The sequence below is a fragment of the Harmonia axyridis genome, chromosome 6, assembly GCF_914767665.1.
Source record: "Harmonia axyridis chromosome 6, icHarAxyr1.1, whole genome shotgun sequence".
In the NCBI taxonomy this organism is placed as follows: Eukaryota; Metazoa; Arthropoda; class Insecta; order Coleoptera; family Coccinellidae; genus Harmonia; species Harmonia axyridis.
Genome location: NC_059506.1, coordinates 35,139,164 through 35,166,734, shown reverse-complemented (window position 1 = coordinate 35,166,734; position 27,571 = coordinate 35,139,164). Strand labels below are relative to the sequence as shown.

At 33.9% G+C, this 27,571-nt stretch overlaps 6 protein-coding genes across 11 annotated transcripts; 5 read left to right on the top strand and 1 right to left on the bottom strand.

The window, feature by feature from the left end:
* Positions 1-73: 73 nt before the first annotated feature.
* LOC123682322 (juvenile hormone esterase-like) lies at positions 74-3,385 on the top strand. The gene is made up of 10 exons (XM_045620886.1): positions 74-460; positions 905-1,115; positions 1,324-1,449; positions 1,504-1,663; positions 1,718-2,094; positions 2,218-2,386; positions 2,439-2,617; positions 2,673-2,826; positions 2,890-3,022; positions 3,100-3,385. The coding sequence occupies exons 2-10, from the start codon at positions 906-908 to the stop codon at positions 3,290-3,292; spliced, it is 1,701 nt and encodes a 566-aa protein (XP_045476842.1). The 5' UTR covers positions 74-460; position 905; the 3' UTR covers positions 3,293-3,385.
* On the bottom strand, positions 3,382-20,055 carry LOC123682315 (probable ATP-dependent DNA helicase HFM1). 4 transcript variants are annotated; one of them, XM_045620875.1, is made up of 18 exons: positions 19,924-20,055; positions 14,804-14,916; positions 14,626-14,751; positions 14,267-14,547; positions 14,044-14,192; positions 13,836-13,986; positions 13,347-13,778; positions 9,791-10,019; positions 9,593-9,735; positions 9,260-9,444; positions 9,099-9,196; positions 8,787-9,004; positions 8,498-8,733; positions 7,721-7,827; positions 7,459-7,652; positions 6,728-7,399; positions 5,887-6,218; positions 3,382-5,187 (listed from the first exon to the last, which is right to left on the bottom strand). In XM_045620875.1, exons 3-18 carry the CDS (start codon positions 14,642-14,644, stop codon positions 3,567-3,569), a joined length of 5,067 nt encoding a protein of 1,688 aa, XP_045476831.1. In that variant the 5' UTR covers positions 14,645-14,751; positions 14,804-14,916; positions 19,924-20,055; the 3' UTR covers positions 3,382-3,566. The 4 variants fall into 4 exon arrangements, with proteins under 4 accessions (XP_045476831.1, XP_045476830.1, XP_045476829.1 ...); XM_045620874.1 differs by lacking the exon at positions 19,924-20,055 and adding an exon at positions 19,772-19,906; XM_045620873.1 differs by lacking the exon at positions 19,924-20,055 and adding an exon at positions 14,979-15,135.
* LOC123682326 lies at positions 11,829-13,244 on the top strand. Its single transcript, XM_045620891.1, has 2 exons — positions 11,829-12,026; positions 12,959-13,244. The coding sequence occupies exons 1-2, from the start codon at positions 11,910-11,912 to the stop codon at positions 13,178-13,180; spliced, it is 339 nt and encodes a 112-aa protein (XP_045476847.1). The 5' UTR covers positions 11,829-11,909; the 3' UTR covers positions 13,181-13,244.
* Positions 15,367-16,278, top strand: LOC123682325 (geminin). Its single transcript, XM_045620890.1, has 4 exons — positions 15,367-15,585; positions 15,643-15,752; positions 15,817-16,069; positions 16,126-16,278. Exons 1-4 carry the CDS (start codon positions 15,529-15,531, stop codon positions 16,201-16,203), a joined length of 498 nt encoding a protein of 165 aa, XP_045476846.1. The 5' UTR covers positions 15,367-15,528; the 3' UTR covers positions 16,204-16,278.
* LOC123682324 (GATA zinc finger domain-containing protein 15-like) lies at positions 16,315-17,734 on the top strand. Its single transcript, XM_045620888.1, has 6 exons — positions 16,315-16,558; positions 16,620-16,721; positions 16,780-17,028; positions 17,083-17,182; positions 17,252-17,396; positions 17,448-17,734. The coding sequence occupies exons 1-6, from the start codon at positions 16,418-16,420 to the stop codon at positions 17,584-17,586; spliced, it is 876 nt and encodes a 291-aa protein (XP_045476844.1). The 5' UTR covers positions 16,315-16,417; the 3' UTR covers positions 17,587-17,734.
* On the top strand, positions 19,938-27,571 carry LOC123682317 (scoloptoxin SSD14-like). Of its 3 annotated transcripts, none has more exons than XM_045620881.1 (10): positions 19,938-20,072; positions 23,616-23,765; positions 24,603-24,823; positions 24,888-25,083; positions 25,365-25,565; positions 25,738-25,972; positions 26,502-26,692; positions 26,839-27,079; positions 27,196-27,306; positions 27,366-27,571. In XM_045620881.1, exons 1-10 carry the CDS (start codon positions 20,059-20,061, stop codon positions 27,522-27,524), a joined length of 1,719 nt encoding a protein of 572 aa, XP_045476837.1. In that variant the 5' UTR covers positions 19,938-20,058; the 3' UTR covers positions 27,525-27,571. The 3 variants fall into 3 exon arrangements, with proteins under 3 accessions (XP_045476837.1, XP_045476835.1, XP_045476836.1); XM_045620879.1 differs by lacking the exon at positions 19,938-20,072 and adding an exon at positions 21,215-21,364; XM_045620880.1 differs by lacking the exon at positions 19,938-20,072 and adding an exon at positions 21,220-21,406.

Genomic DNA, 27,571 nt, shown 5'->3' with positions numbered 1-27,571 from the left:
ATCTGACCAATCATTAATTTCTTTCATCTTATTTCATTTGATCTTTACGAATGGAAAATTCCAGACCATATCCAATCTAATTCATCACTCTACTCAAATAATGACCCTAAGTAATTTTCCAATTTAAAATATTTGATCGAATTAAGCCATTTAATTTTCTAATCTAGAAATAACCGATTTTAGAGCAGCAAAATGAAAAAAAAACTAGATTATTTCAAGATCTGTGAAAGCATTCTCATTCTGAAACGTTTTGTCCTTAGTCTTAAAGCTATTAGTCCTGTATCTCCCTATTCGTTGTACAGTTTTTGTTGATATTTATTATGATTATGCAAATTGTTAATCACATGGCCGGTAAACCACTTTAGCTAATTGTGTGTTACTTTATATAAAGGGTCAGATAATTTATTACTTCAGTAGTTCTTAAGGGACAGATTTGATATGTGAACTGAAAGTTTTACAAGTAAGTATAGTTTTCATAATAATCCTTAAAAAAATAATCACCCCAAATTCATTTTTGCATTGGACGGAATATCTCAGTTTGTGGAAAAAAATTGTATCATTAAGTACAATTCTTCAAACTTTGAATGTTTACCCACTAGCCTCTAGCTAGGTTAACACTTACATTAGCGAATCATTCATTCCACTAATATCAATTTTCTTTGTTGAATAATTCATCCAAAAAGTATCCATAATTCTTTGAAATTTCTATCTCTTTAATTTTTCAAATCTAATTCGACCAAAGCTATAAGCACTCTCTTGTGAAGAACTATTCGAGAAATTCTTATGTTGCTAACGTAATCCAACCACATATTACTGATTTGATTCTATTTTATATATTTTTTCTGTTGTAACTAGTGTTTTTCACTAAATAAAGAGTTATTATTATTATTTACTTTTATTGTAGAATGATTCGAATTTTCCTACTTGTTTGCGTTGGTCTGGTCTTTGCCAGACCAGATGTTAAGATGGTACTGAACAATGGACAAACACCCATTGTGACGTCATCTCTGGGACAGTACCAAGGTACTCTAATGACTACTAGATTGGGGAAGCAGATCTTTGCCTTTAGAGGTATTCCATATGCCCAACCGCCAGTCAATGAACTCAGATTCAAGGTAAAAAAATTTGGTGAATTTAAAACACTTCAATTCTAACCTCACCTAACCAAAAATCACAAATTTCCTAATCTTAGATATTTACTAAATATACATTATATAAAATAACCTCAGGACAAACCCATCGACCTTCAAAAAAGCTGAGAATCTTTTTCAGTCCGTCATATCAGTATTTGTTTAAATTTCCTATTGCCGTTTTAATTTTCAGCCTCCAGTTTCAGTAGCCAAACACGAAGGAGTGTTCAACGCTTCTGAAGATGGCGCTGCATGTCCACAGAATACGGTAGATCCAATCTCAGAAAATTGCCTCCTACTTAATATATACACGACTAAAGTAAGTCAACAACCAAACATTTTTGCCCAGAATATAATGCGTCGATGTTTGCAGCTTCCAAAGGGTGGCGAACATCCTAAACTAGCTGTCTTAGTTTACATCCACTCTGGTGAATTCAGCAGCTTGTCAGGTAGAAGCAACAGAGCTGGTCCAGAGTATCTGTTGGACCAAGATGTGTTGTTGGTTACCTTAAACTACCGTTTGGGAGTACTTGGTATGTTTAAACTACCAAAGCTAGAATGAGTCTAAGAACTTTTCACGTTGGCAGGTTTTTTGAGCACTGGAGACAAAGAAGCTCCAGGCAATAATGGCCTCAAAGACCAAGTTATGGCTCTACGTTGGCTCAAAGAAAACATCGAAGCTTTTGGAGGAGATGTCAACTCTATCACTCTTTATGGATACAACGCAGGTGCTGTCAGCGTCTCTCTGCACTTGATGTCGCCTATGTCTAAAGGACTGTATCACAAAGTCATCATGAGTGGTGCTTCGGCATTGGGCCAGTGGCCATTTGAGCATAACCAGATGAATTTGGCGAAGAAGCTGGCTAAGGCTGTTGGATGTCCAGATGATACTTCGGCTAACATTATTAAATGTTTAAAGGGAAAACCTGCGAATGAACTTGGGCAATCTCAATCAAAATTAGCTGTAGGTATTTCAATATGATATCTTAATATATTGTTGGTATCTCTCATTTTTTCTAAGAGCCGTTTTATGTATTTCCCAGTTTTTTTTCTTCAAGTTGATTTAATGTTTTTCCTTTCGATTCAGGAGTTTGGAAACGAACCCTTGTTCACCTGGAAGCCGGTGATTGAAGGCGACTTTGGCCAAGAGAGGTTCCTTCTAGAACACCCTGTACTTTTGGCACGAGAAGGCAAATTCGAAAAAGTTCCAATGCTGACAGGGGTGACAACTGATGAGTTTGCTGGCAGGGCAGTTGGTAAGCATATCTATTCATTATCCAGTTCTTCCCCTCTAATTGAAATTCATAGATATCTACAAGCATGCCGATCTTCTTAAACAACTGGAGGAAAATTGGGAGAATACTGCTCCAATCGTCTTCATGTATGAAAGAGATACCGATCACTCCAAAACCATCAGTAAAGCCTTAAGATCCTATTACTTCGGTGACAAGAAGTTTGACAACAGTACAGTGTCCCATATGACTCAGGTGAATTTCAAACGTTTTACCTCTTAGGACCTTGTATAAGTGTAGATTTTTTCAGTTATACGCTGACGGCTTAACAGGTTTTGCAGTCAATAGGGGAGTGAAGTTATTAGCTGAGAAAAATACACAACCCGTCTTCTACTATAAATTCAACTACAAAGGAAGATATAGTCATTACTACTTGCCAGACAGTAACGGAACCATACCATACGGTAAAATTAAATTTATTTCTTTGAATATCCATAACCTCACCTAACCCAATTTTATCTTTTCAGGCGTGGCTCACCATGACGATTTGATCTACTTATTCTATGTATCTGCTAACTTCCCCAAGATTGGAGCAAGTGATGCCGAATCACCAACAGTTGAAAAAATGACCTCTATGTGGGCAAACTTCGCCAAGCAGGGGTAGGTCCAATAACCTTACCATTTGTTCAATTGGTCTTAATTCTACAATAACCTAACTTAACCATTATTTCTTTCAGAAAACCCATTCCAGACAATAATGAAAAACTCGACAGCGCCAAATGGGAACCTTTCAACATCAAATCCCAAAGATACTTAGACATCGGAAACAAACTGACAGTTGCTGAAAAACTCTTCGAAAAAAGATACGGAGAATGGGATAAACTCTTCCCCTATTCTTTCTACAACAAATTTAAGTCGAGCATGGGTTGAAACCAAGATCCTATCTGTTGATGGTTTTTTTATTTTGTAATATATATTGTTCAGTTTTTACGTGCAAATAATATAGTTGAGTTGCAATATTGAGTTACGAGCACTTTATTGAAAATAAAACGACACAAAATCAACAAAACTAAGGATGAACTTTATCTCAAATACATTCAGTGTGAATTGATTGCCAGAACTTCATTGAAAATCAACTACAAAGTAACAACAAAAACAACATAACAGTAACAAAACGTCAACACAAATACATTTTGGGCCTAATTTACTCTTGGTTCTTCAAGGAGTCATCGAAGGAATTCAAAAACTTAGTTAACATGAAATTCTTATCGTTTCTAGACTCACCTATAGACCTCCGATTGTCTGGGTAAGCCATTCCACCCTGTACATTCATATGTTGACCTCCAAAACCTTCCTGAAGACCAGCACTGTACTGCTGCGTCCTTCTGATCGGTTGGACATATTTCTGGCCTCCATAAAGACCAGATTCTCCACCACGTTCTAAGAAGGAAGTATCTTGAAGAGGTCTTTCCATATGTTGACTGTAAGGCTTGAATAAAGGCTCACTGAAGAACCCATTAGGAAGCTCAGGTCTTCGGTACATCTCTGCATTTGCTGCTGGTATAGCGTTTGGTAGACTAAACGATGGGTTTCTGTTGAAACTAGGCTGGTAACTTGGAGCACTTGCTTGAGCAACAGGGACCTGCTTGGGACAAAAGAAGCAGTTGAAAATTCTATGGGCTGCACAGGGGGTGTTCCACAGGGGGTTCGTCTTGGGCCCGTTGAATACTTGTGAAGCCTCTTGTTGGTTCAGGAAGAAACCTTGGGAATCACTTTGGTAATTTCTGAATTGCCCAGCTCCAACTTGAGAATTTACGTGGTGATTCAAGTTTTCTTTTTCCATCAGATATCTATTGTGTAGCTCAGAAGGATGAACATTGGCGTAGCCATCCTGAAGACATCTCGGATCGAAGCTTTGGTTCATTATGGTACTAGTCATAATTGGTGCATGTTTTTGTACCTCAATCTCCATTTGGGGCTGTAGAGCATCTGTGAAGTTGTTGTTGGACATAGGGTTGCTTAAGTAAGGGTGAAAAGAGTTGGCTTCCTTGTGAACACTGTCTGTGTTATGAAGTACTGAAGGGTGTCTTGCCATCTGTGGAGCGTTATAACCAAATTGGTTGTTGAAACTGGCTGAATTATGTCGCTGCAAGAAGTCCTGAGTAGTCCAAGCGTTTCTTCCAGTTTGTTCATACTCTGGTCTTGTAACATCACCGGGCATTATGTTGTAGTACTGGTGATGATTCGCCTCTAACATAGAGTTATCAAAATTTCTATCTGGAACCTCAGTCAACCTACCTCTAGTTGGGATTTCCACCTGATAAGGTACATAACTTTCTCTACTAACCACTTGACTCTGACTCCACTGAGCCTTAGGTGGTACCATGGTACCATTCACGTTGTCGCTCAAGGTCAGCTGATTCTGACTGAGGTAAAACGGTTTTTGGGATATTTGCATTGACTCCTCCTTTTGCGTTTGATCGTTTTTGGCCAAATGGTGGTAGTACGACCCAGCGCTCTGCACAGAAGTGTTGAGATCGTGAGATTTCTGAGAGAAACATCTCATGTTCGAAGTCACCTTCTGCTTCTCGGTGTAGCCAAGGTCTTCGAGGAAGGAGGAAGAGAAAAAATCCTGGATTTGCTGGGGCTTATGAGGCGTTCGAAGTGATGAGATGGTGCTGTTGAGTGGTTTTTCTATGGTGTCGTATTCTTTGTCGGCCAAAAGGAATTTGGTGCCTTGGTTTCGGGATCTTGAGAGGCTTTTGGGGGTTTCTGGAGTTGCAACGGTTTTTGAAGAGTTGTTGGTTTCGACGGTGTTCAAACTCCTGGGAAGAAGCACAATATTCGTTGAGTTTTCTTATGGCATTGTTCAATTATGAGAAATAAATGAATTTACAGAGGGTATTTGTTGAAATAATTAAGTAGATTGGAATCATCTGAGGAACAAATGATTGATTTTATTGTTCTCATAATTTTTTAAGATGAGGTTGGAAGTTTTCACTTGAAGCTAGTATTCATTTCTGGTTCATTATTTTTAATAATATGGAATCGAGATGAACACTGAACTCAGAAGATTTTGACCAGAGGGGAATTGGAGTAAATATATTATTCCTGAAGGTGACTATGTTAATGAATAAAGTCGAATTTTCAAGAAAAACTGTCTTTATACTCGTAAGACTTATTGAGTGAAGTTTTATTGAAATACTGAAATACTGAGTATTTTTTTCCGATATTTTTTTTGAAATTCTCTGGTTTTGTTGGTACGATCAAAATGAAATTTTCCATGAAGTTTGAAATTATTATTTTACATCCAAATGCAGAATTTCATATTCATGGAATACACAGTTTTGAAATTATCAGGAGAACAAAGTTTCGAACAGACATATTGGCAGATTTTGCACATTAACCAATTTTGTCATTTCATTAGCTGCTATTTATTAAAAAAATAATTTTTTTAAATTTATTCAATTTGTAAGCTCTAATTGTCTTATTAAGGAAACTTATCATTCTATGTAAACACTCACCAATCGTGGGAATTCTCAGAATCATTATTTTTCGGCATAGGCACAGAGAAGGAAAAATTAGAGGAGATTTTGGGAGAAAACTTGACTGGGGGCGAATAAACAAGGGGTGACCTCCACTTGATCGACTTCGAATATTGCAAAGATTCCTTCTCGTTGGGTCCAATAAACTTATCCAAGTTTTCCATCAATTCCTCCATCGATTTCTCGTTCGACGTATCCAGTTTTTTGCGTTTACTTTCTGGAGCGAAGAGCGGATCATTTCTTCCAGACGAGGATGATAATCTTTTGGAGGGTTGGTAACGGAAAAGGCTCAAGGAGTCAGTTTTTGGATTCTGGAAAAGGATTGGTAGGAAAATGCCAATTTACAACAGAAGAACATTTTTCACCGATAAGTATTGGAAGTTACATTTTTTGATTCAGTTTCAAAGCAAAACATTGAGAGGAAGTTTTGTTTCTTACCCTTCGAAAACACATTTTGATTCTCATACGAAATTTCGGTTAAATATTCATTTTTATTCAAGAAAAAAGTCGGAATAAGTTTTCGAACTATCAAAACGTCATAAAATAAATATTTCTATGGGCTTTCATCGAATAATGAATGAAAAGAGAACTTGAACACAGAAAAATATACCTAATATTTCGTGATTCAAATTATAAGTATAGAACATAGATCAATCACAGAAGATCAACTAATATGGATTTAAAACGTCATAAAATGACAAAATGGTATAAAGTTCTATCGAATAAATTAAAATAAGCATAGGTAAATAGATCAGCAACTCCTTTAAGTGGATATTAATTCGAAAACGTAACAAAAACCAATATTCAATTATAAACTTACGAAGAGGGCATTTTCAAAAGACTGCACCGAATGTATTTTCACATTTTTCGATGCGTTCGACGAAGTTTTTCCGATACATTTATCTGTTGTAGTCTGTCCTGAGAATGTTAGCTTCTTATTCTTCTCCATATCCGGTTCTTTAGCGCCAACATCACCTTTTTTGGTTGTTCCATATTTATCGTAGAGTTTTGAAAGTTCTCCGCTCAAATCGGAATATAGAAGATTGTTGGGAAGAACACCGCCAACGTTTCGATCTTTTCGATGATCATCAGGTATACTTGGAATTTCCTGATCGTTATCTAGAAGAAATTCGACGGATTCTAGAATTTCTTCATCGGTAAATGATTTGGACGGATATGTCTTCTCTTTTTCTGAATTTTTCGAATTTTCATTCTCAGATTTGTCATTGGATATCTCATCAAATTGAGGTAAGGTGGATAAGTCTTCATCTATGAGCTTTATTTCTTCTTTTTCTGAGTTTTTCACGTTTTCATTCTCACATATCTCGGTAACTGACTCATCTAAGTCAGATAAGCTGTATCTATTAGATACCTCTGTACAGTTTTTCGAATTTGCCTGTTTTTGTTCAGCCGAATTTTTCGATTCTAGAATTTTTGTACTTTCATTCTTCGTAGATAATTTTTCTTTGGTAACATCAACACCAGGTTTATTCTAAAATGATTTTCTTTTCAATCTACTCGAAACATACTCCTTTCAATTCAGCAACTTACCTGAGATATTGTAGCCGGTTTTTTTACACACTTCATATATTTATCAATATAGGTTTGAACAAGGCCAGAATATTTGGGATCTAATTTTTTGTTGATCGATTTGGAAGTAGGTTTCACTTTGTTAACTTCTTTAACTTGAGGATTTTTGGCAGGTTCGCCATTTACAAAGAAAGTTTCACAGATATCAATACCAACTGTGGGCAACCAAAAAATTTTTCAATTGTTCATCTGACAATAAATTTTAAACTCTGAATTTACTCACCTAGATCTTCACTTATGAAGTTACAATAAACTTCGGTCAGTTCACGTATATTGTTGTCGACTTCTACGAATCTAACAACTTCCGTATTTTCCATCATATAAGAATGCCTGGAGATGTAAAGAAACGTTCGAAAAAAATCACCAGGCACATCAGAAATGTATCGATAAGGCTACACAAGGTTCAATGAGATTTTTCATTAGGAATCAAAAATGGTTATAATGGCAACGAACTGTTAATTGTTTTTTGACATTTCTTATGTCATTTATGTTCAGTAGGTTATGCCATTCAATCGTGAAATGATACACGCTTTAATAACGTTCAAGAGACATTTTTAACAACTCCCACAAATGGCACTTATGGTTCTATCATAACAATTTCCAAACATTGTTGAAACGTGTATCTTTTCTAGATTAAATGACATAACCTACTGAACACAAATTACATAAGAATTTTGAAAAAATAATAAACCTATAAGAAAATATTGTAAACGCCACATTTTTAACAACTCCCACAAATGGCACTTATAGTTCTATCATAAACATTGTTGAAACGTGTATCTTTTCATGATTAAATGACATGACCTTCTGAACACAAATTACTAAAGAAATCTCAAAAAATAATAAACCTATTAGAAAATCCTTTGTAAACGCCACATTTTTAACAACTCCCACAAATGACACTTATGGATCTATCATTACTTGATCAATGTGTCATAATGAGAGGCGAAATGGCGTGCAATCGAACCCTTATTGATACATCTTTCAGAACCATGCTCACATGTATCTTTCATGCAGAAGAATATGATTAAAATTATTGCCAACAAGTAGACACATAATTGAATTTAGGTTAACAAATGTGGATTCTTCCAAAGCCTGTGGGTTAAGTAAGGTTATGGTGATTTTAAGGTGAAAATCCTTTGGAGTGCGACATTTTTCTAGTTTCATATCGTAACTAGGCATTGATTTACACATTTCCACTATTTTGTTACCAAAAGGTGGTTTCTTCTTTGTTATCTACAACATTAAATTTCTAAAAACCGGCAGATTTTTTATATTTCTCCACTTACCACTTCAATTTCTCTAGGATTCGTCTTGGCGATTTTTTCAAAGCAGGTTTTTCCAGCGTTCACCAGTTGTTTAGAGGTGACCAAACCAATTCCGGGAAATTGTTTAGCTATATGTTTCGAGTTTTCCCAAAGTTCAGATCGGAAACATTTCCATAACAGGATGGAATTCAAGAGTGCCAAGTAGCAGTTGTCTCTGTTTTCCAAATACTCAATGAGACCTTGGAAGAAAATTGTATATACTATATAGAGACTTATTGAGCAAAAACTTTTTTCTTCCAAAAGTTTTGAAGTTATTACGCATTTAATACTTACATCTACAGACTCTTTCTCCTAATCTTCTGATCCTGAAGGCTTCAGATTTAATAGACTGATCTTCAATCTCCAAACATCCAAATACAGCTTGGATTATACTGGGTGGGCAAAAAAAAAAACAATATGAAAAACGAATAAACGTTAAACGCTTTCATACTAACCAATTGATTTTCATGTCTAAAGTTTTGATTTTTCCACTGAACGGAAACCTTATTGAGTTTTCATCTTTCGTTCTGTTCAAAAGATTAAGACATTTCTTTTCATCTACACGAAGCCTCATATCTGAGAATTCCTTGCTCTTAGAGATGACAGACAGAACTTGCTGTAAAACTTCATTACCATTCATCTGCAAACAACCAAAACAGTAATTAGAATTGAAATGAAGATGCCTAAAAACTACCATGAGGTCAAGTCCTTATTTTAGCAATTTTGAATTCTATTAAATTTTTGATGACTTTTTTGTGTCCTATATTTTTTTGGAGCTTGCAACTTACCGATTTCATCAATTTCATGGATTCAAGAGAAATATAATATTTGGCCATGAGAGTGCCAAGAAAAGTGGGACTTATATTAACATCCTCATCCATAGAAACCATTTCAGCTTTCACCAACTTATTGAGGTCGATCTGGCAAATTTCTACAAAAATACCGTGAAAATCAAAAGTTCAAAACACGAAATCTCTCAAGATTACCAAGCAATTTTTTGTCTATCTTATCAGTTGTTAAACCAAGCGGTATACCGTAGTGCCTGGGATTTTTTCTAGCCCTTATGTAGAGGAAAGTCGAAGATAGCCATCTCATAGCAACGTCCAAATCTGTTATGGTCCTCAGTGCTATTTCAGCGTTAAGATGCTCTGTTAGGTGTCTGTGCAGGTTGGATTCGACGTTTTCTTTTCCGTCCACCATCTTTTCAAACTTTGCCTAAAGAAACGGGGATAATCAGATCAAGAAATTTCGTGGCCACCTGACAGACCAGATTTTATACCAACCGATCAATTCTCGGATAAGTGCGAAACTTAAACGGTTACCCTCGTAAAGTATGAACAAACGCATTTTTTTCATATAAATAATGTATGCTCGTTACATAATTACTATTTTTAGAGCGATCGTGATTAATCGATGCCTTCTGGCTAAGTATTTGCCCACATAACTAAGGTATAAAAATTTCAACACGCGTTCAACTGGAGACAGTTGAATGTAGGCATAATATTGTAATGGAAATTAGGGATAGTCATTTAAGTGTCAGTATAATAGACAGGCTCATTTGTCAGGAAATTTTACAACAAAAGGAGTCGTTTCATATTTTAATACCTTCGGTAAAATATAAGTTAATATGTTAGATTGAATTCATAAGAAAATTTGACACATGAAATATTCTATTATAGTTTATCAGAAACGTACATTAAGAGAAAATTTTGTTTTTTTTTGTTTTATAGGTATTGATCAGACTCCCACTATTTTTGTAAGTAGAATCGACTGAAATAATAAAAAATATAGGTTCTAATTTGAAAATCTTGAGTTTGATGAATTTGAGTTGTCCAAGTTCATGATGATTCTTCTTAAACACCCTGTAAATTTTTGGTCCAAACCGCAACAGTCTAACAACACTACGTATTTGCAGAATCGATTAAGAAAAATTTTTTTTTAAAAAACCTTCTGCCGAAATATTCAAAAAAAATGTAAGTCCTCATCGCCACCATTTTTTTTTATAAGAATCCCATGAACCCTTGAGTTTTTACCTGAGGTATGGCATATTGTCGAAATTGTCATTAAAAAAGCTATCTAATAATGCAATAATATACTGGGTGTGCCATTTGAAATAAGGAAGTAGTAGTTTGTTTTCGGTATAACCGGAGGTTGTAGAGATCTGAAATTATTTTAGGCAATAATTCATACAACATTTGTAAGCGTATTAATATTTTTTTTTAGATTTATCCTGCAACAAATTCAAATTGATCAAATTTTTCTGTTGACTGATCTTGGAAACAACGATAGCCTTCATCCATACAATCTCTTCTATAAATAAAATAGTCTGAACAAATCTGCAATATATAAAAAATCCTAAACAATAGTATCGTCTTGGATACCATCAACCGAATTAATCTGAAGCCTATGCAGACATGATAAACGTGTGAACAAATTTTTTCTCAATTTAATTAGTTCATTCAAAGTTGCGATTTTGAAGTTGAATAATGAATTGCTTCACATCATATGGATAACGATGAAGTTTTATAATTAGTCTATTGATTTGTAATACTTCCTGGTTGGTTTAGAAAAAAAACAGCAAAATTTTCGGTTTTAGGTTTTTTTTTAATGAATTTTTGATGCTAATTCTCTACTTTGATATCAATAGATCAAACTCAAAACGAATTGATTTCAAAAATATTTAAAAACAACGAATAATTGGCCTATGTATAAATTTTAAAACTTTCTTGGTTATGTTAGGTTAGATTCATCAAATCCAATCAAAATTTCCCTAAAACCCTCCATAACATCTTTCTTGAGTGGGTTAAACAGTTCCAATAAGTACTAATTCCATCCTAAATGAAAATACCTTGTTATACGCCTAACTAACAGATTAAAAACGAAGAATCGAAGTTACAAAATGGATTTCATCATTATCTGCGCCATTCTTGAGGGAAGTGACCTTCCTTCTTTTCCTTATTATTTATGGTATTGTATATTCTTCATTTGGCTCCCACATAAACTATAAAACCTAATGCTAATAGTGGATCATCATTAGTTTAATCTTGCATCCCAACATCAACAATCAATTCTTGTATATCCATTTTTCAGAAGTGATCCACAATTATGTTTCGAAAAGTTTGCGTCTTGTTTTTCGGTTGTTTTTTGTTTTTGAGAGTTAGTTCAGCCCCCCAGGGATTTCCCTTGAGAGGAATAACCAATATAGATGGGGCCCCAGAACCGGTATGCATAGATTTTCAAAAGTTATTTAGAATTAAAAACTTTTCGATTATTTTATTTTAATTTTCGAACTTTAGTTTCTTTTTTATATTCTAAATCTTTATACTTTTCTATCTTCAAGTGTTTTCCTCTTTTAATCTTTTTATATTATTGCCTCATCAGGATAGGTAGGTATACTTTCAAACCTACAGTCCACAATGAATATATTCAAATTGAGCTTTTGAGTGAATGAACTAAAGGAAAAATACTCAAAGCACATGAGTACTTTCACACCTTTCATTACACAAATCAGTCATTACTCTTAAATTTTCAGTAGGTACCCTTCACTGAATAATTTGAGTACTGTTCACTAAATACATTGGTAAGTGCCCTTGAGTAAATATTTTGAGTACACTTCACTCAATACTCAAAGTACCCTTCACTAAGATACCATGAGTACCCTTCACTGAATACCATGTGTACCCTCTCTACGGAATACCCTCCAATCAGTTTTGTGAGTACCCTTCATTGAATACTTGAAGTATTGTTCACTAAATACATTGATGAGTTCCTGGGAGTACATATTTTGAGTACACTTCACTCAATACCCTGAGTACCCTTCACTGAATACCATGACTACCCTTATTTACTGAATACCCTCCACTGATTACCCTGAGTACCCTTCACTGAATACCATCCACTCAGTTTTTTGAGTACCCTTCACAGAATACTTGAAGTATAGTTCACTAAATACATTGATGAGTGCCTGTGCGTATATATTTAGAGTACACTTCACTCAATACCCTGAGTACCCTTCACTGAATACCATGACTACCCTTATTTACTGAATACATTGAGTACCCTTCACAGAATACCCTTCATTCAATACTTTTTTCCACCCATCTCTACAGGGTGATCATTTTTCATTTTCAGCCAATAATTTCATCTTTTTACAGTACAACTACAACTATAGGGTCGATAATCCACCCACAGGAACATTCTTTGGGCAAGATGAAAATGGTGATGCAGCAGGCAGAGTAACTGGTTCGTACTTTGTCCAGTTGCCCGATGGAAGGCTGATGACCGTAGAATACTTTGTGGATGGAGATTCAGGTTTTGTCCCAAAAATAACTTACCAAACAGGCAACCAGTTGACTGGGAGACCTTTCAGACCTTAGTTACTCAAAAAAAGGATATGTAAACGAATTGTAAACGTTTTTAAATAATAAATATTGAATTCTGCTCCAGTAATTAATCGTAGGAATTTCTTATCGGTTTGAAACACCCTAGTCAAAAAAACCAAAAATATTCCAACACTTCGAACTACTATCAAATCTAACTCACCACATCTGCAGTAGAAGTCATAATTAGTGCTGTGGCTTCTGTATCGAACTGTGGTCTTCCAGCTCTCCCCAACATCTGCAACAAAGCAGAAGCCGAATAATCCTGGAAGCCTCCTTTGTCATAGAACTTTGTCGATTTAATGATGACCAGATGGGCAGGTAGATTAACACCAGTAGCTAAAGTACTAGTAGTCACAAGAACTGGAAGACCTCCGTTACGGAATAGCTGCTCGACAATTGATCTTGTTTCGGGGAGAAGGCCCCCATGATGATAGCCGATACCATGAGATATTGCTGATTTAAGCTTGGAGTCTTTGATCGAAGAACAAGCTTTCATTAGGATCTCCTTTTGAGTGACGCTTAGTGGAATCGTGAGGGTCTGTACTAGGTGTTTAGTAGCCATTTCGACAGTTTTACGGGTATTGCAAAATATCTGCAAGAAAAAGACATTTTTTTAACATTTGTCTCAATTTACAAGTAATATACTTACTAGAGTTGGTTTGCCGTTGGAATATTTCAAAATCAAACCAGGTAATTTATAGTTCAGGGAAATATCAAATTTGAATATTGAACTAGATCTGTTATGGTTGAAACCAAGAACTATAGTTTTTAGTTTCACAGGCCTCATACTATTTTCAAAACTGTAAAGAATGCGTTGCATATATAGACTTTGATTAATTCTTTGAAATATACCTCACCTATAATTTTTGGCACCAAGCCAATCTCCTACATCTTCAATATTAGGAAAAGTTGCTGAGACAGCCAAGAACCTAATATTTTGTCCTGACCTCGGCAAATTATCAGTGTCATCAAACAAACTACTTTGGATGGTTTTCATACGGCACACCTTTGAAATACATAGATATCTAAATGAACTCCTTATAAATCAACATTTGGATAATCTTATTAACTTTGAATTACCAATACTTCCAGTGCAGCCCCCCTGTTTTCTTCATTCAAAAGATGAACTTCATCTATCATAAACAATTTGATAATTTGTATCAATCTTTTATTCTCTTTCCATCTTCTGGTTATTGAATCCCACTTTTCAGGTGTTGTTATTATGAGATTATGATTGGATAAGCTGTGAAAATCCATATAGTCACTATCGCCAGTAACAGATATACAATTTATACCAAATGGAGAAAACTTTTTGTGCCAGTCGATAAGTCTCTCTTCACATAATGCTTTCATCGGAGAAACTATAGAATTATAGAAAAATTAATCACACACCTCATTAGTTTCCATTTTCACCGATTTTTGAGTTAATTTATACTTACTGTAGACTATTTGAAACATATTAGAATACTTTGAGTTCTCTGCAGCAATCAATTGCCGAATTATAGCCAATTCGAATACAACAGTTTTTCCTGATCCTGTTGGAGCAGATAATACCAACGAGTGATCTTGAAAAAAAATTCAGATAACAAAATATTATTCTTTTTTAATCTTTCTCACCTGTATCGAAAACATCGTGAAATACTTCAGATTGAACTCGATTGAAAGAAGGATATGCAGCGAAAATACTTCGATATATTTCAGGAATTTGTCTCACATCTACTAGTAGTGACCTGGGCAATTTTTAAATTGAAATAAAATGATGGAAATGAATTTTAATCAATTTGAAACTCACTCCTCAATTTTTTCCATTGCAAGTATCAATTTTTAGAATACCAAAAAGTAAAGGATCAAAGACAAAACATAGCATTAAAAATAATGTAAGTAATGAATAGATAGTCTTATATTTGTAAACTATATTTTATAATGAAATAATTCAAATTTAAAATTTTCATCCTATTAAATTTAAATAGATCTTCGAACATAGATAAAAGTCTATGTTTTCTATGTTCTAATTTGACCTGAATTTTGGTGAAGAATCAAACCAAATACCCTTATTGAATTAATTACTCTTCCAATCATTTTTATTCATTTCTTCATATATGTAATTTTTTTTTTTAACATAATCAAATAAAAGTTTCACAGATATAGAAATTGAACACAGAGAAATATATTCTGTGGTCGCAACTTTCTCTTTGTTATTCAAACAAATAACGATAATTTAATTATCATAGATTATCCAAAGACCATAGATCCTATCACAGACCAATGGTCGTTATGGTAGTGATTTTGGCGGACTGATTAACGTATTGTTTGTTTTGATGCTCTTTGTAGTATAATCAAAAATGAAGACCGATACCACCAGGAAGGTTACAATTAAAATAGCTGGACAAGAAACACATGTAAGGCATTATTCATATATAAAGTGTACACTTCTTAATATTAGAGGTTATTTTTAGGAGAATCTGAAACATTCCCGAAGGACCTTTAGTGTTTTGCAACAAAATTGTACAGATAAAGAAAATTTGGTTGGACGTTCTCGTCCAGAAAAAAGCCTCAAGTTGTCTTCGTAAGTTTCATTATATTTCTTCGAGAAATGTCAAAATTATTTATTTATAACTTGCATCTTTCAGAGAAACAGTAAAGCATAAAACCTTTTCGGAAAAAGGCATTCAAACAGATGCTGTAATAACATCAACAGATTTGACCTCAGATGATCCTGGAGTTGATTATTGGAGAAGACTTGCAGAAAAACGAGCTGAGGATTTGGACAATAGTTTCAGGGAAAATGAGAAATTAAAAGCCGATATAGAAGCTTTGCAGGAAGAAAACAAAATATGTAAAGCTATGCTGGAAGAATCTACTACATTAGTGGAAATATTAAAAGTAATAATAAACTAATGAATATCAGTGGTTTATATTAACCCATAATTATGTTGCAGGAAGAATTGTTAGAGAAGGGAGATGAAGAGGAAGAAGATGACGAACAAAAGGCCAAAGATAGTGAAGAAGATAATTGAAAAATATTTGTTATAATTGATAATACACCATCACTTGTTAGGTTTAATATTTAAGAGTAAAATAATTAATTTGTATTTTTGTTTTTCTTGAAATCTAGTTAGTCCTGCTATATGAATCATAGAATAGAGTATGTTGGGTTTAAATAATTCTTTATGGTTTTCTTTCCATTAATTTTTATTCTCAAGTCAAGCAGTAGTATATGATTCTGAATTAATGAAAAATATGAGGTTGGCATCAAGAAATAACCCTGTAACACCGTCAGAAATGCCTACTATGTATATCAATAATCCTCGAATAATGAAAATAGTGAATGATTCATATGGTAATATGAATAGGAAATTCAATCCAGGTCAGGTAAAGCAATTTCTTGAATTCAACATTTTATTAGCATAATGAAAAGTCAAATGTAATACAGGTACAATCATCAAGTAACTTTCCACAACCTTTTGAAAATTGCCATTATATGCTTGCGGGAAATACATTTGTTCCAGTGGCAATGGATACATTATTAACAGAGGTAATATTTTTATTAGATTCACTACTATAATAACATAATGTTATGGAATAAATTACAGCCTCAAGTCCAGAAAAAATTCAGTAGTTCTTTCTCTACTCATCAAAAGAATGCAACGCAAAGTATGGTGTCAAGTACAAATAATAAAAAAAACAGGGTGTCATTAATGAAGCTGCCAGTTCCTAATCAAAGTAGAACTCAAGCAAATTCAACTCAAATATCTGATAAACCAAATCATATTCCTTTGACTTCTACAAATAATAATGAGTTGAATAAATCAATGAACAATAATGAGGACAATAAGAGTAAAGTAAGGTTTCGTGATAATTTATAATTTGATGTGTGGTCAGAAAACTTTTTTCAGAATTATCAAGTAAAGACAATTTTTTGCACGGGAACAATTGAAAGGATTCTTAGGTGGAATAGAATCCTAGAGGATGTTTTTTGTATGTATGAAACTATTGGTGAGTTACTCCATACATAAAATATGAATGAAGAATGACTTCTTTTGATATTTTTCGTTGTTTTGGCAGCTCCCATTGTATCATTGCAAGAAGGAAGAATAAAAAATCAAAAAATTATGCTTCTTAGGGACAAAAAGGGTCCTATTCTACAAGTTCACTACTACAACAGCACACACATTGATATCGATGATTTTTGTATAGGACAGTATTTGAGGTGAATACCCAAGCAACAATTTTTTCTTTATTTCAAATGCTTATATTTCAGGTGTGTGGGGCGTATGATTGGTTTCAACATTCTTTCAGCTGAAAGTATAAGACAAGCGAAGGAAAGTGAAATGTCTACATTAGCTCGTCTTTCTTACGTTTGCGACTATTCCATCACACACAATTTGAATACTGTTTAAAAATCTATTTTGTATTGCTCTAAAAAAGTTTCTATTTGTTCATGTTTCTTAATGCATAAATAAATTTTCCATTTATAATTCTTTCGGAGATGTAATTTTGAATGATTTTCTTGTAATAAAATGCTGCCAAGCTGTAATTAACCATTTATTTGGAATTATTTTATCATAATTTTATAGTAGACCCCTTAGTTGCCTTTTTTGTTTTCAATGAATGAGAATTTAACGGGAATTGTTGGTTTATCGAAACCTAATATGAATTCTGTTATATATATATATATACAACTTCGTTTAGATTTTGATATTATTACTTATCGTTTTGAATAGGTAAAAGCTTTTGGGAATGGAAGTCAGTGCAGAATCTTCAAATACTGCAAATTTTATTCTATTTCTTCTTGAAGCAAAATATAATTACTAGTTCCTATGAAAAAAATTGTATAAATATCAATTTGAAAAAAATTATAAGTATCCAGCGGCTGGGTTTGAACCCGGGCTCATTGGATCCAAAATCGGAATTAAAATTTCCAAAAACCCCTGAAGAAATAAGAGATATTAGACTTAACGTTAATAGTATATTCTAAAACAGGTTGCAGAATGGGCTCCTATTCCAACACGAATGCGAATTGTGTTGGAATTTCTTCTGCAACGAGTATTGGACTATATTTTTTCGATTTCGGTGAAGTTTTATGAAATATTGTGGAAATTCAATGAAAATTTCAAATTAAACATCCTAGTGACATTTATATTGTATCTTGGCAGTTGGTGTGACTGTTACGAAAATTGACAGATTACGGAATTTGAATCGCACGTTTCGAATTTTTAAATAATTTATAATTACGCATTATATTCGTGATTTATGTCTGACGAAATCGATTTAACATCAACAGAGTTAAATTGCGAATAATGTTGTAAATCATTTCACTTATTCCAGATTACATTACTCTGACAATAGACGTGATTTGAATTTTGATTAGCAATCCAGGTAAACAACCACAAAACGAAAAATATAACTGAAAACAATGCTGTAATGAGTTCATTACAGCACTGTTTTGAGAACTGTAATGAACTCATTTCGATACTGAAATAGAGAAAACATGTAATATTTAGAATTATCGTAGCAATACATATTCTCAATTTCACGATTTTACATCGTCAACTTTCCGAGAAATATTTTTACAAATTTTTCATCTTCCGAAACTATTATAAAGAGCTATTGGCATAAAATTTCTTATACAAATTAGTTGCTATACCGCCTTGATCCTGCTAACTCGAGAACATAATCCATTCATTTTGAAGGCAAAAAAAATAGTATTCGAATTATAAAAAATTCATATCTTCAAAAAGTGATATTCGACAAGATTAAAGGAAACAATAAACAGTGGTGTAAAGTTTTCAGTATATACAGATTGTCTCGAAACTATGGGGCCAAATTGAAACAGAGAATTCGTCTTAAAAAATAAATAAAAGAAAATCAAATTTCATTCGTTGCAAAAATACAAAGTGTTACGAAAATAAAAAATTAAAAGTATTTTTTTTTCATGACTTCATTTAAAAAAGAACATATTTTCAGTTGCCACCAGTGGTTTACAAGAAGGGCGTCATATGGTCCATGGGCGTAGCCAAAAGGGGGTGGGTTTGGGGGGTTTAAAACCTGCATAAGTGTTCTGTGGTTTTTAGCACAGAATACTAATAACTTCAATGGTCTCAGCTAATCTATGACTCATGGGAAAAGATTAGACCATGGAGTAAAATTACTGTTTTTTTTTTAGAACTAATTAGAAATATTTTCGGAGAAGAAGATGTAACCTTTAATATCTGTTGTTCACACTATTCAATTAAATAAACATTAAAAGCAAGAAAAAAAGGAAGAAATAATATAACTATGTAATTACATTATTATATTTGCAATCTTCCTTGACAAAGGAGACAATTATTATTGATAAATAAGGGGAAGGATGACCTAGAGAAATAAGCATTTTGTTATTAAACGACAATGCGTTATTCAATACAATGCATTGTTAGGCTTATTACATTATCCAAACCAAAGTTTCACACTACTGAAGATTAGGTAATATCAAACTTGAAGCGAAGTATTTTCTGCCTATATTCGCCTAATTTGCATTGGTATCTCAACAATAGAACAGTGACAACTTTCATATACATTCGCAGTCATTGAATTACTACATACCTCTATATATGTTTCAAAACAACGTAGTGAAAATTTCTTTGTCGGCTGGATTAAAATATCTATTTCAGATCTTGTAGATAATGTGCATCAATGGGTTTATTAATTTATAACTGGGATGAAATGATAAAAAAAAATATCTGTACTAATCTCACCTCGAGCTCGTATAGCCAGTACCTATACTACATGATGATGTTTACAAAAGCATTGTTATAGCATCACTGACCGGCTAGTTGGTATTTGATGTAGAAGTGCTCTAGGATTTACCTATTTTTATTAGTGTTGTGAAAATGTTCAGAGTCATGTAAGTAAATATTTTTAGCATTTTGTACGAAATGAATATGATATTCATATTTTCATTTAAATTAGGATATAATTAGTAATTGTATCAATTCAAACTGTACTGTACAGGTGAAAGTTGTTCACTTTGAAATTATTGGCTTGGTTTTGTGATTTGGCACCTGTATTCTTATTATTGGAACATACATACTCTGACAAAAGAGGATTATTTTCATTTTTGCAACTGAAAAACGATAGATATGGATAAAAACAGTGATAGTGAAAAATCTAGAAAGTCAATTTGTGAATGAAAACTTTCGAATAGACTCCAAACAGTATTAAAAAATTCAAAACTATCTAAGAAATTTCAGGGTGGACCAAAATACAATAGTTTTGTATGTGCTCATAAAGTAACGCGTAACATTCTTTATTACTTAAATTAACAATATTATCAAAAATACTTATTGTCTAGTGGTAATTGGTTTGAATGTAACACCCTGTAGTTTGTTACACTTTTGGATTAATAAAAATGTATGAAAATAAGAAATAATTTCTTTTATATTCTGTCTGCTAGACCACAAGTACCAAACATGTTTGGAAACAGCTCATTTTTATTGATCTGAAAATGTAACAAACTACAGGGTGTAACATTCAAACCACTTGCCGCTAGACAATAAGTATTTTTGATATTATTGTTAATTTAACTAATAAAGAATGTTACGCGTTACTTTATGAGCACACGCAAAACTATTGTATTTTTGTCCACCCTGTACCAATTGGAATCAACATGTGATACATTTTTGGAATTAGCTCAGCTAAAGAAATCGGTAAATTGAGCCAAAATGGGGGTGTTCCATTTAAAAAAAATGACGGTGACGTCATTACTCGAAAGTGATTCACCCTGTATATTAGATTATTATTTTGAAATACGGTAAATTGAAATAAAAATCAACGTGTTTCAGGATTATTTCTTAAAATGGTCTGTTAGGCTAAAAATGAATTTGTTCCATACTTTACGGACACAGTGTATATGTAAAAATTAACCAAAACAAAATTTTTTTTTAATTATACAAAATTCGTTTCGAATTCTCTTTGGAATTACGCAACCAATTTCACTAAAATGACAACTAAATATTGGTCTTTTTGTCATTTTGAATCAAAATCTGACGTTTTACTCATGTCAAACACAATACAAATTATTTATTTACCTCTCTTGACCATTGCATACATGTCGTTAGAAAAGATTACTCGAAATGTTAAAAAAGGAAGAATATCACCACCTATCATCTTCAAACTTTTAAGAAACAGATGCGCAAGGTAAAATATGGACGGAGTCAAGTTTAAAGAATTAACGAATAGGTACTGTGATATGAATTACATTAATCCTATACCTTGAAGTTTCTACAGAAGGCTTTTATGATATTGCGAATTCCGTATTTGTATCTACTCTGTTTTGTTTTTGAAGAAATCCAATTTGAATACGTTAAGATAAGACATTAGTGAGTAAGTACACTCATATGATATTTGTTCTGACGGAATTAGCAATCTCATATTCATAAATAATGTTTGTATTTTGTCGTTTAAGCTACCTATAATACGTCACTAAATTTTAATTACGCGAGATTAATATTAGACTGAAGTTTTTTATCAGACGTTGACCGAGTTGAAATTCAAAATTTTCATAACCATCACGAAAAAAAACCATTTTTTTCAAGGAAATAAAATGTATCTAAATTAAATAACAGGCCAATTGAAAAGTCCCCGGTCTACCATAGTGAAACTCATTTTTTTTTTGGCTAAATTCGATTTTATTATTCAACATAGTTGCCTTCGAGGGCGATACAGCGATTATAGCGATCTTCCAACTTTTCGATACCATTTTTGTAGTACGATTTGTCTTTCGCTTCAAAATAGGCCTCAGTTTCGTCGATTACTTCTTCATTGGCGCTCAATTACTTTCCAGCTAGCATTCTTTTGAGGTCTGAGATCAGGAAAAAGTCGCTGGGGGCCAGATCTGGCGAATACGGTGGATGCAGAAGCAATTCGAAGCCCAATTTATGCAATTTTGCCAATGTTTTCATTGATTTGTGACACGGTGCAATGTCTTGATGAAACAACACCCTTAAACGATCCGTGTCACAAATCAATGAATGATTTGTGACACGGCGCATTGTCTTGATGAAACAGCACCTTTTTTTCTTCAAATGGGGCCGTTTTTTAACGATTTCATCCTTTAAACGATCCAATAACGCTAAATTATAATCACTGATGATGGTCTGGCTCTTTTGGAGGAAATTAATGAATATTATACCTTGCGCATCCCAGAATACTGATGCCATAACCTTGCCAGCTGACTGTTGAGTTCTTCTTCGCCTTGGATTCGGTTCATCGTGTGTGAAATGATGGAGCCATGTTTCATCCATGGGGAACTAGTTTTTTCAAAAAAATTAAATGTATCTAAATTAAATACGCTATACAGGGTGTTCCACCATCGGAGGGACGTTCTATTATGGTTAAGCGCTGAAATTTTGGTTTTTTTTTTGACACAGCATCATTAGGCTCCATTCCCAAATTGTTTGACGTACACAAGGTGTACCAAAAAAGTGTAAATGACCAAACATATATTTTTTCTTATGAAACACCCTGGTTTTTATTGAATTTCCAGGTTGCATGGAATAAATGAACCTAAGTTTGTTCGAAGTTGCATATGCTCAAAACTTTTTTGAGATATTTCATAAATTGTAGAACCTTTGGAAGGACCTTATGACTCTGAAATGAATGAATTCACTCAAATGGTATTTTTGAAAATTTTAGCCCTTAACCGTACTAGAGAGTTGCGTCAATGGTGGAACAACCTGTATAAAAATTAGACTCAAATTATTAATTTTTTTAGTCGACTGAGCTGAAATTCGAAATTTTAAGAACAGTGGCAAAAAAAAACAAGAATTTCCGATTAAATAAAATTATCAATTCAATCAGTTCAGGAAAAGAGCTAATATAAAAAATTTCTCAAACTACAAGTGGGTATTCAAATGTAGATACTCTAATCGAGTATCAAGAGCAGGTACAAAAGTACCTATTTATGCAAATTGCTACTTTGTCTAAACAAAAAATCATATCTTTCATTTCTAGGCTATCTATATATCGTCTCGAAATTGAAATGTTATGAATTGAAATTGTAGATTGATTAAAATCAATTGATATGATCAAATATCACCTTTTATATTTCCTGTTCAGAAAAGTATTGAATTAACAAGAATTTGTTTGAATTTATCGGATAAGGTTTCAAAATGCATCATTGTTTGGGTGTTGTTGTAATCTTTTAAGATCATGTATCAAGTGTAACTTTTTGACAGTGTCATTTATTCGTCCAGTTTAAGGTTTAGATCTTTTAAATTTTAATTTTTATATTATATGTTTGAAAATGTGTAGAATTCAAAAATCGATTGGAAAATTTGTCTGCAGCTTTTCTTAGTAATTATGAAAGCTATTTGTGTAAAATATTGTACATTGAAGCATTGAAGCTCCCAGAACAAGAATCTTTGAATTTAGAAGGAATTTCTTTCAGATCGAAAAAAATAATATTCTTAGCTGCGATAGTTGCAGTAGTTCTTGCTGTAATAATTGTGGTACTTCTGGTCTTTTTCTTCCCATCAACTGAAAAGACGAAAGTTGGAGCTATAGTTACCAATGGTAAACTTTGTGCAGATATTGGAACGTAAGTAGAAAGCAGATTTCGTTATAAACTTTAGTTTTAAGCATAATTTTTAAGTTTCAATCTCAATGTCCACCCAAAAATACATTTCCTTATTGGTTTCCACCTGACGTTTCGTTTACTACAGCGATAAACATCTTCAGAGCAGATGTTTCTAGGTAGATTCTGGCATTTCTGACAGGTTGGGTATTCATAGAATCTACTGTAGTGGTAACTTGGCGCTATGAACTAAAGGTGTTTCTTTTCTTCTATTGATGTTTGAGTATTTCTCTGGCTTCCATATTCATTCGTACTAAATACTCGCGAGAATTTCAGCCTTTGAAAATAAGGTGCTGTGTTTGAGCATGTTCAACGTATAGTCCTAATGTGAATGTTTCCAAAACCACAAGGTATCCTGTATACAACAGCTTTAGAAAGTGGATGAATTTTATTTTCTGCAATTCTTAGAACTTGTCCGAGTTTTTTTTATTGTTTCGTGAATTGGTTTTATACTATGGCTTTTAAGAAGTTTTACTATTTTGTCGACCACTGATAGGATAAAAGGCAAGTACGCTTTCTCTTTGTAAATTATTTCTGAGACACTGTTCTCTTGTGGTTTATATCAAGGCCTCAATGCTCGTTCAATATCTTTCGAGCTATGAGCATTTGATAAGAAGGCTTGCCATTTTTGGGGTGGATGATGGTTAGAATCCTTGTGCAGGTATATATCTGTGTGAGTTGGTTTTCTGTAAAGCATGTGTCCTAATTTACCTTCAGATTATCTTGTTCCTAGAAGTCTTAGTACCAAGAAACTCATAAGATAGCAGAAACCAAAATTCAAGGAACCTTCTCTTATTTCAGATCTATACTCGACAAAGGTGGAAATGCAGTAGATGGAGCTCTTGCTGCTCTGTTCTGTGAGGGGGTATCCATGCCCCAAAGCTGTGGATTGGGAGGAGGCTTCCTGATGTTGATTCACGACAAGAAATCTGGTAAAGTTCACTCTTTGAATGCAAGAGAAACAGCACCAGCAGCTGCTACAGTGGATATGTACCATGGAAACAGCAGCTTATCGCTGAGGGGTAAGTTGTCCAGAAGATAAAACAAGTTTCGAAAAATGTAAGCTATACATATTGAATTTTCAAGGGATTCTTTCGGTTGCTGTGCCAGGGGAGCTGAGAGGCTACTGGCGTGCGTACCAGAGGTTTGGCGGTGGTGTACCATGGAAGGATATAATCCAACCTACCATCGACCTCTGCAAGAATGGCATTCCGGTTTCGAAGTACCTAGAGGGCATATTTTCCATCAACAAGAAATGGCTGATGGCTGACTCTAATTTGAGGTGAAATTTCGTTTTTTAAGACTACCCTGTATATGAGGTCTCTTCAGAAAAACTATTTTTCACTCACTCAATCCGAATCCAAGAAATGTTCTCCGAATAATTGAGTTATACCCTAGATAGTCCCAAAACTTTAAGATACATGGTGCTTGAAGTGAAATCTTCGTAGATTCGTTTGATTTTTATGACTTTCAAAAGCATTTAAATATTATTTTAATCGATCTCATCGTGATTTCAACTTTGAACAATTTGCACTAAAGATAAACTTCTTGTGAATTTTCCAGAGAGAGTTTTATAGATCCAAAAACGGGTGACACGTATAAAGAAGGACAATACGTCAAGAGATTGAAGTTCTCCAAGACCTTAGAGGTTATAGCGGCAGAAGGAGGAGAAGCTTTGAACAACGGTAGTTTGACAGATCAACTCGTAGAGGACATCAGAAAATTAGGAGGAATCATCACCAAAGAAGATCTGGTGAATTATGAGTAGGTATAAACTGTTCATTATGCTAGAATGTCGAAGATTGTCTGAGAAAACCGAAAATTCCAATGATACTCAGGGTGTCCTCTTTGTAATATCAAATTTTCTTGCTTGTCTTCGTTCAAACACCTCATGAACTCCCTTGGTTGTCTGATAGTTAAACAATTCTCTTTCAAGACCTGTTTGGGAAGATCCTATAGAGGTGAACATGCCTTTCAACCAAACGTTGTACACAGCACCTTTACCTGGATCTGGTGCACTGCTAGTCTACATCCTGAACATGTTGCAGCTGAATTTAGATCTTAATGTTCCCGATTCATTGTTGAATCTACAACGAACGATAGAAAGCTTCAAATTTGCCTATGGCAGTAGGACTCTACTGGGCGATACGAGGACACCAGAAATGGAGAAGGTGAGTCATTTAAACTTTATAGGAATTTCTTTCGTTTAATCAGTATAGTCTTATAGATGATTTATCAAGACCTTCATTGATTTCTTTGCAAATATTAGAAGTTACTGGAGAGCATTCGACAATAATTATTTTTGTATACTTCATAGAAGCTGGAATTGAATTCTTCATCAAAAGTTTCTTAAGCAGAGAAATATGCTTCATGTTGAATTGTCTTATTTTCTCGGGCCTACCTGTATGTTACTTTGCAGCACATTTTTACTAATTTTAAAAATTTGCTCAAGCACTACATGTATAAAAATGACTAGTTCAGATTCTACATTTATTAATAGAGTCTGTGTATTTTAATAAAGAGGATAAAGTCTTCTACCTGTCTAACCAACATCTTCTATTCCACTAACATTAAAGATGAGAAATCTCTTTCTCTGCTGGTCATATTAAAGTTGATTACTTCAAATCTTATCTAACTTCAGCATCAGGATGTTCTTAATTTCTTTCTTCTACAGATCCATTCAACTCAGTTCTCTTTCAGTTTGTAAGGGACTTGGTATCTTTGGAAAACGCGAAAGAGACCATTTCAAAAATTAAGGATAACGAAACTTCTCAAAATCCAGAAGACTATGGTGCCATGATATCCAATCCTGACAACCATGGAACAGCTCATATTTCTGTCTTGGCTCCAAATGGAGATGCTGTATCAGTTACCACAACTATTAACCAATAGTAAGTACGTAAAATCGAATCTTTCCAATACACTTCTTCGCTTTTAATAGTTTAAAGATAATTAATAAGTTTATGGTCAACTGTTTGTGGAGCTTTAGGTACCAATAGGTATCTTAGTACATACCCCTTAAGTATCATTATTGCAGTTTTGGATCTGCAGTGTCAGCTGAACACTCTGACGTTATCCTTAACGATGAGATGGACGACTTCTCATCGCCTGGTATAATAAGTAACTTTGATATTCCACCATCCAAAAACAACTACATAGAACCTGGCAAAAGACCTTTGTCTTCGATGTGTCCAGTCATCATTCTCGACAAGAATAAGAATGTGAAGCTGGTCATTGGATCAGCTGGTGGTACCAAGATCACCACAGCAGTTGCTCTAGTGAGTAAAGAATTCTGTTTTTACGGCGTGACAGAATAGTTCTGTGGTTCTGTTCAACCGTTCTTTAGGTTAGGTGAGGTTAAGTATCTCCTTGTAGTTTTCATGAATGTTTTTAGGGAATAATGAAGCATTTGTGGTATGATATGAGTATCGAAGAATCTATTGACAGTTGCCGTGTCCATCACCAACTCTTCCCGATGTCCGTACAAGCCGAGGAATGCTTCAAGGTAAGATAAGATCAGCTTTAGCAGTGACTTTGAAAAAGATGTGAATTTATTTGTTTTAGACGGATGAATTCGAGGATTATATGAAGAAAATAGGACATGATTTGGTGTTCAAAGGATCAGATGGCTTCTCAGCTGTGACGTCAGTCTCGAATAAGAGTCAAATTTCAGCTTCTTTCGATAAAAGAAGACCGGGTGATGTTTCCTATGTCTATGGTTGATTTTTAGTTTTAAGAGAAAGTTTTATAATAAATAATTTAATTTTGAA

Bases quoted from the DNA above. Each gene is read 5' to 3' on its own strand.
- LOC123682322 (XM_045620886.1), top strand. From the start codon at position 906: ATGATTCGAATTTTCCTACTTGTTTGCGTTGGTCTGGTCTTTGCCAGA. The intron at 2,095-2,217 runs GTAGGTATTTCA...CTTTCGATTCAG, and splicing joins AATCTCAATCAAAATTAGCT to GAGTTTGGAAACGAACCCTT. The intron at 2,827-2,889 runs GTAAAATTAAAT...TTATCTTTTCAG, and splicing joins TAACGGAACCATACCATACG to GCGTGGCTCACCATGACGAT.
- LOC123682326 (XM_045620891.1), top strand. From the start codon at position 11,910: ATGTTTCGAAAAGTTTGCGTCTTGTTTTTCGGTTGTTTTTTGTTTTTG. The intron at 12,027-12,958 runs GTATGCATAGAT...ATCTTTTTACAG, and splicing joins TAGATGGGGCCCCAGAACCG to TACAACTACAACTATAGGGT.
- LOC123682315 (XM_045620873.1), bottom strand. The intron at 14,548-14,625 runs GTAAGTATAAAT...ATAATTCTATAG, and splicing joins TATGTTTCAAATAGTCTACA to TTTCTCCGATGAAAGCATTA. The intron at 10,020-13,346 runs GTGAGTTAGATT...CCGTTTCTTTAG, and splicing joins TGACTTCTACTGCAGATGTG to GCAAAGTTTGAAAAGATGGT.
- LOC123682325 (XM_045620890.1), top strand. From the start codon at position 15,529: ATGAAGACCGATACCACCAGGAAGGTTACAATTAAAATAGCTGGACAA. The intron at 15,753-15,816 runs GTAAGTTTCATT...TGCATCTTTCAG, and splicing joins AAAAGCCTCAAGTTGTCTTC to AGAAACAGTAAAGCATAAAA. The intron at 16,070-16,125 runs GTAATAATAAAC...ATTATGTTGCAG, and splicing joins CATTAGTGGAAATATTAAAA to GAAGAATTGTTAGAGAAGGG.
- LOC123682324 (XM_045620888.1), top strand. From the start codon at position 16,418: ATGAAAAATATGAGGTTGGCATCAAGAAATAACCCTGTAACACCGTCA. The intron at 16,559-16,619 runs GTAAAGCAATTT...AATGTAATACAG, and splicing joins GGAAATTCAATCCAGGTCAG to GTACAATCATCAAGTAACTT. The intron at 17,029-17,082 runs GTAAGGTTTCGT...AACTTTTTTCAG, and splicing joins ATGAGGACAATAAGAGTAAA to AATTATCAAGTAAAGACAAT.
- LOC123682317 (XM_045620879.1), top strand. From the start codon at position 21,225: ATGTCAAACACAATACAAATTATTTATTTACCTCTCTTGACCATTGCA. The intron at 27,080-27,195 runs GTGAGTAAAGAA...GAATGTTTTTAG, and splicing joins TCACCACAGCAGTTGCTCTA to GGAATAATGAAGCATTTGTG. The intron at 27,307-27,365 runs GTAAGATAAGAT...TATTTGTTTTAG, and splicing joins AAGCCGAGGAATGCTTCAAG to ACGGATGAATTCGAGGATTA.